The sequence below is a fragment of the Arachis duranensis genome, chromosome 1 (genome assembly GCF_000817695.3).
Source record: "Arachis duranensis cultivar V14167 chromosome 1, aradu.V14167.gnm2.J7QH, whole genome shotgun sequence".
Classification (NCBI taxonomy): domain Eukaryota; kingdom Viridiplantae; phylum Streptophyta; class Magnoliopsida; order Fabales; family Fabaceae; genus Arachis; species Arachis duranensis.
Genome location: NC_029772.3, coordinates 92,043,397 through 92,050,284, shown reverse-complemented (window position 1 = coordinate 92,050,284; position 6,888 = coordinate 92,043,397). Strand labels below are relative to the sequence as shown.

General features: G+C 35.7%; 1 protein-coding gene across 1 annotated transcript; it reads left to right on the top strand.

Annotated features, from left to right (window-relative positions):
• Positions 1-7: 7 nt before the first annotated feature.
• On the top strand, positions 8-6,888 carry LOC107458825 (DNA replication licensing factor MCM5). The gene is made up of 18 exons (XM_016077035.3): positions 8-364; positions 447-590; positions 710-889; positions 993-1,091; positions 1,175-1,308; positions 1,401-1,506; positions 1,846-1,980; positions 2,076-2,153; positions 2,427-2,531; positions 3,003-3,094; positions 3,172-3,304; positions 3,391-3,486; positions 3,807-3,898; positions 3,979-4,069; positions 4,291-4,400; positions 6,007-6,136; positions 6,214-6,315; positions 6,555-6,888. The coding sequence occupies exons 1-18, from the start codon at positions 83-85 to the stop codon at positions 6,636-6,638; spliced, it is 2,193 nt and encodes a 730-aa protein (XP_015932521.1). The 5' UTR covers positions 8-82; the 3' UTR covers positions 6,639-6,888.

Sequence of the window (6,888 nt, the reverse complement as noted above, 5' to 3'; positions counted from 1 at the left end):
AAAGAGAGAGAGAGAGAGAGAGAGAGAGAGAGAGAGAGAGAGAAAGAAAGAGAAAGAGAGAGGGAGCCTATAATCGAAGAAAATGTCAGGTTGGGACGAAGGAGCCGTCTACTACAGCGACCAAGCCCACTCATGGCACGACGGCAACCGCCCCGGCGACCCCGACGCCACCGCATCCAACCACACCATCCAACAGAAATTCAAGGAGTTCATTCGCAACTTCAGTAAGAACGGTCTCTTCCCTTACAGACAAAACCTCCTCGACAACCCTAAGTTCCTCCTTGTCAGATTTGAAGACCTCGACGAATTTGCTCCCGAACTCTCCCCTAAGCTCGAGTCTTCCCCCGCCGACTTCTTGCCCTTGGTACTTCCCTTTCTCCTCTTCAACGCTCTGCTTTGTTACTTTTGTTTTTGCTTCGTTTTTCATCGTCCTTTTTTTGTGGCAGTTCGAAAGCGCCGCGGCGCAGGTTTTGGGGAGTTTGAAGACTAAAGTCACTGGCGATACCGGAGAGCTGGAAGATCAGGTTGCCGGCGATGTCCAGATTCTGCTTACTTCCGACAAGGATCCTGTATCCATGAGGTCGCTCGGGGTAATTTGATTTGATATAATCTAGGGTTTGATTATACATGAATGCCATGCTTTTAGGGGTTGGAGAATTTGTAAGGTTTTCTTCGGTCTAAGAATTGGTCTGTTATGATTTTTCGATAGGCTCAAAACATATCGAAGCTTGTTAAAATTGCTGGGATTACTATAGCTGCATCAAGGACTAAGGCAAAGGCAACTTATGTTACCTTAGTATGTAAAAACTGCAAGAAAGGGAAGCAAATTCCGTGCAGGCCAGGACTTGGGGGAGCAGTTGTTCCTCGATCATGTGATCATATTCCTCAGGTATGGTTCATATTATTGCCGTGTTGTGTTATGTGCATACTCACATAATTTACTGTTTGCTTTTTAAGTATATCTGTAATAAGGTGGGATGGTTTTCTTGCAGGCTGGAGAAGAACCATGCCCAATTGACCCATGGCTTGTGGTTCCTGACCAGAGCCAGTATGTTGATCAACAAACATTGAAACTGCAAGAAAACCCAGAGGTAATAATATGAAGAACTTGATTGAGAAAGCTTTAACAACAGTTGCAAACCATCATCACTTATATGTCACTTTTATATTGAAGGATGTTCCAACCGGTGAGCTACCTAGAAACCTGCTCCTCTCTGTTGATCGTCATCTAGTTCAAACAGTGGTACCTGGCTCAAGATTGACAGTCACTGGAATCTTCAGTATTTTCCAAGCTTCCAACTCTGCATCGTAAGTCTCGTCATCCTTTTAGCACCCTTGAATTTCTTCTTTATTGTCAGCAATCAATGCCTATATGTTTAAATGCCTTTTACTTTGTGCAGTAACAAAGGAGCAGTGGCAGTTAGACAACCATATATCAGGGTTGTAGGAATGGAAGACACAAATGAAGCCAAGTCTGGTGGTCCTTCTGCCTTTACACCAGAAGAGGTCCGTGTTGAAAAAATTATTTGTTGTCTTCACCATACATGCTTTATGCATTGTTCATTGCTTTCATGAATTTCACCGCTTACCTGAATGTTAAGTGCTAATGGACTGGGAATTTTATTTTTTCCAACGTATCCTAATTGGGCTGTCAAAGTTTAAAAAGTGTTTTTACCTCTACACTACAAAAGTTCATACCAGCTAAGATCTCTAAGTTCTTCCATGGATTGTAGCATGGTCGTCTTACCCCGATTCTACAAATCTTTCAAGTTTTTTTCACTCCTACACAATGTCATGGTGCTCACTTATAGATGTTGCGGGTCCGAATAATGATGTTACTTGCAGATAGAAGAATTCAAAAAGTTTGCAGCTGAACCTGATGCTTATAAAAATATATGCTCCAAGATTGCTCCCTCAATATTTGGGCATGATGACGTCAAGAAGGCTGTGGCCTGTCTTCTTTTTGGTGGGTCAAGAAAGGTATGTTGTTGCTTTGTGCATCCATCTATGTTGTTAGGGGATAAAAGAAATTCATTCCCAGGAGCTGATAACATGGTCAATTGCTTTGCAAGCAGAACTTGCCAGATGGAGTGAAGTTAAGAGGTGATATCAATGTGTTGCTTCTTGGGGATCCATCTACAGCAAAATCACAGGTTTGTGATTGATTTTCCTTTTTTCTGGATACTCTATTCTCTTGTTAATCCATGGTGGTTGAATTATTAAAAGGCAAGAGAGCCACTTGCATTATATTTAGTTTTGTATCCAACAGTGAACCGATTTTCCAGTGTATTTGTTTTTTAATATCGAAAATTTTCCTTTTTCCTTTCTTTGACAATGTCTTTAGCCAAGTTGAATTTAGTTATTTACTCGTTCAATTATAGCTTCTGTTGTATTCCCTTAAATGAGATGACAATTATATTTTACAGTTTCTGAAGTTTGTTGAAAAGACAGCTCCTATTGCTGTCTATACTTCCGGGAAAGGCTCATCAGCTGCTGGTCTCACAGCTTCTGTAATCAGAGATACCAGCACTGTAAGTTCTTCAACTTCTATCATTTGTATCCCCAAAATAGTTTCAACTGCTGCTGGTTTCTTGTTCATCAAGAAAACGAAACAGCCACTATGTTTAATTGATGTTTTTGGCTTGGTTTTTAACCCCTTTTTTCCTTCAAGTCATACAAGTTCAAAAGGATTCTCATAATATAATTCGGATCTAAGTTTTGAAAATTCTCAATTTCTAAATATACAAGATTCATTAAGATAAGAGAAGCCCGAATGTAATCATAAGGATTATCATAAATCCCACTTCTATTTGAATTTAGATTTACAAACTCTTCAATTATTTTTGCTAAGATAAACTCTGTTTACTTTTCTTTTTGTTTGAGGACAAGCAAAGTTTTGAGTTTGGTGGTAATTTTTATCATCACTAATTGTTGAGATAATGCAAACTAGTTGTTCACCCAACTTGTTTGAGAGGTCTCTGATTCATGTTCTGTGAATTCAGCGTGAGTTTTACCTTGAAGGAGGGGCTATGGTCTTGGCAGATGGAGGCGTTGTCTGCATTGATGAATTCGACAAGATGAGACCAGAAGATAGGTACTAAGCTGTTTGGTTTTTATCTTATTGATTGTTGTCGGTCCATGGTAAAACTATTTATGATGTCTGTAATGTAGGGTCGCCATCCATGAAGCCATGGAACAACAAACTATATCTATAGCTAAAGCAGGAATAACTACAGTTCTTAATTCTAGGACTTCTGTTCTTGCTGCTGCTAATCCTCCATCTGGACGATATGATGATCTTAAGGTCTACTACCATATATCTCACGTTTACATTTTCAGTTCCATGAACAATATTTTTAACAGACTAACAGGAATATCACATTTCTGCAGACTGCACAGGATAACATTGATTTGCAGACAACCATTCTTTCTAGATTTGATTTAATCTTTATTGTGAAAGACATCAGAATTTACAGTCAAGACAAGGTAACCGTGACTAATTTTTTTTTCTCCCCTGCTACCTCTAAATGCTTGTCTTGTGAAGAAATGCTACGGCAGATTGAATTTATTCATTTGTTTAAATTTTTTGTTTTTAATTTGTCTTGTGATATTAAGATTGCAAATTGTCAGCTTAATATTTGACAAAAGATTGGCAAACCTTTTAAATCTTATATTATTATTATTATTATTATTATTATTATTATTATTATTATTATTATTAAGTCCATCAGACCATGCAGACATATTGTTTACATATTCAATGGTTGGATACTCAACAGTCATTAATTGACTGATTTTGTGCACAGATCATAGCTAGTCATGTCATAAAGGTCCATGCATCAGCTGATGCAACCGCTAGTGAGAACAGGGTTTCTAAAGAAGAGAATTGGCTGAAGAGGTAAGCTATATCTCTGAACTTATGTTTTCATGCAGTTCGTTCAATTATTTGGCAGATGAACATAAATTTGATTTAAATAGGTATTTACACTATTGTCGGACTGAATGCCACCCTCGTCTATCAGAATCTGCTGCAACATTACTGCAGAACAATTATGTGAAAATCAGGCAGGTAAGGTTGAATATGTGACCAATTAGCAGAAAGAAATTTGATATCTCTTTTAGTTTTTACCAGTCATCAGTAGTTACGATGATGTTAGAAGCAATTGGATGTGTTTGTTTGTTTGGATATCATAGTGAGAAGATTCTTGAATCATAATCCACTAATTCTTATATATTGCCTTGTCCATACTATGTCAATTTTGATTTGATTCTTTCTGCAATAAAATACAGGATATGAGGCAGCAAACCAATGAAACTGGAGAAGCTGCTGCAATACCAATTACAGTAAGGCAGCTGGAAGCTATTGTTAGGTTGAGTGAGGCACTTGCCAAAATGAAACTGTACGTATTGCCATCGTTTTTCATAGACATTACATGCCCGTCCCGCTCGCAACATCTGCTTCGGTTTAATTAAAACATTAGTTAATCCTTTATAAGAACTTGGTACCAATCATAGTAATATAGAACAGTGGCAGTAGAATAGAGAAGAAATAGGAAAATAGAGAAGATAGAACGGGAGAAATATGAGGAGAATGGGGGATAGAAGCAGAGGGATGAATAAAATCACGGTTTCTTTCTAGTCTGTGTATATTGCGCAATGAGAAATTGCAAAAAGGGAACAAGAAGGTGAGAAGCTACCGCTCTCCTAGGTCCTGTGCAACCTAATTTCGAGTTGATTCTCTTTAATTCTCCTCACCTCTCTTAAACTTGCTCTCCTTTATCTTACCAGCACACAGCCTCCCCACTAACCTTGCTAGCTGTTACATCATTTGGGGCCACTGCACTCTCTACTAGCTCTCTTTTCTTTTATGTTCCAACAATAAATAAAACTAGAGTGAGACCCGGTTATATTATAAATAAATTTTAATAAATGTTATATTAAAAATATTTTAGAGAACATATTATAAATAAATTTTGATTTTATTTAGAGTTATATAAAATTGTATTTTTATTTTTATTTTTTTTAATTTGCATTAATTGCTACGGTTTGTTTTTTTTTTGCATTTTTTTCGTTTGTAAATAATTAAAATAAAATGAATGAATGAGAATGAAAAACATATAAAAATGTTAGATTAAATTTAAGAAATTTTTTACAATTAGTATGAGAGATTAAGAAATGGAGAGTAGTAAGAGTATTAATATGTATAAGTGGAAGAATTTGAATATTTATAACTGAAATTTTTTATAATTATTATTATTATTATTATGACACTTTTAATGTACGTTTATTACATTTAATTAGTACTTGATATTTTAATTGAATAATAATAGATAAGAATTTTTTGTTTAATCTAAAGTGTTTCGAATTTTTTAATAAAACACAATTTACAAGGATCTAAGTGAAATTTTTATATAATATTAAAATTTAATTATAAATTTTTAAATTATAAAAATCTAATTAAAAATTTAATAAAACTACAAGTATGATGTAATAATTAAGCCTAAATAAAAGGCAGAGGTGCTATTTTTCCATCTTCTCTGCTCCTTCAACTAACTAAACAGATTCTTTTCTCACTTTTCTCTTCGCTTGGTCACCTAACTTTCTTACATAGGGTAAGGATACTCTAGTTCAAGCAGTCTCATACTCGTATCGGCTCATAATGCATGATGTTATACAAATTGTGTCAGTAATTTAGTGTATTAAGAGCAATGAAAAGATTTATTTTCATTTGCTTTTCGCTTTTATAAAGTTTCTATTTTTAGTCCGTATCAATTGAACGCTTCAGTAGTTATGGACCAATAGCAAAAAAGCAATCGAGACCTCCTATTTGAGTTGGAAGATAATCCAAATTACATGATTCCACTGATCCCCTCGATATGCTATGCTGTATAAGAAACTAAATTTCTTAGCTAAATATCTAATCATTCTTTTTATTTCTCCTTCAGTTTATTCTTTTGATATAGTACCTGCATCTTAGACAGTCTAACTCAATTTCTCCTGCATCAGATCTCATGTTGCTACTGAGGAGCATGTGCAAGAAGCAATAAGGCTTTTCACCGTGGCTACAATGGATGCTGCTCGGTCTGGAATACACCAACAAATCAGTCTCACACCAGAAATGGCAAATGAAATAAAGGTTTGGCTTGTGTATCCATCTTCTCTCCCTTAATCTAGCTTCATATGCTGACGGGTTGTGTCTGCACAAATGAGCAGCTAGCAGAAACTCAGATAAAGAGAAGAATTGGGATTGGAAACCACATATCAGAAAGAAGGCTTATTGATGACCTCAACAGAATGGGAATGAATGAATCCATTGTACGTAACCACTTAACTGTTAAGAGATAGTCTCATAACATACAAATCAAATTTTGAGGTCACCATGTAATTCAAAACTTCAAAAGATGCATGTTTCTAACACTGTCATGTTATATAAAACCTAGTTGAGTTTCATAGTTGTCTTCAAAAATATGCACACGCACTAGAATTGTGAAAAGACCATCAACATTGAATTGAAGTAGTATTCAATATTCATTGACATGACTACATTTTGGCAGGTGAGAAGAGCTCTTGTGATCATGCACCAGAGAGACGAAGTAGAGTACAAGCGAGAAAGGCGCGTTATATATAGGAAAGCATGATATATATGCTTTCGATCCACTGCTAGGTTGTAACTCATCGTTTAGACTAATAGTTCTCTTGTAATATTTTTCTTTATATTTATTCATATATTTCCCGTAGAAGGGTCCTTGTAAGCCTTTTTTTTTTTTAATTGCTGTGACGTGTTATTGCGAAGTTTTTTCTTGTGATTTTAAGGTGATAGGTTTAAGTCATTAACGCATTAATTATCGTTCACTCATTCTCAAATCATTTTCACCAAATTTATTCTCT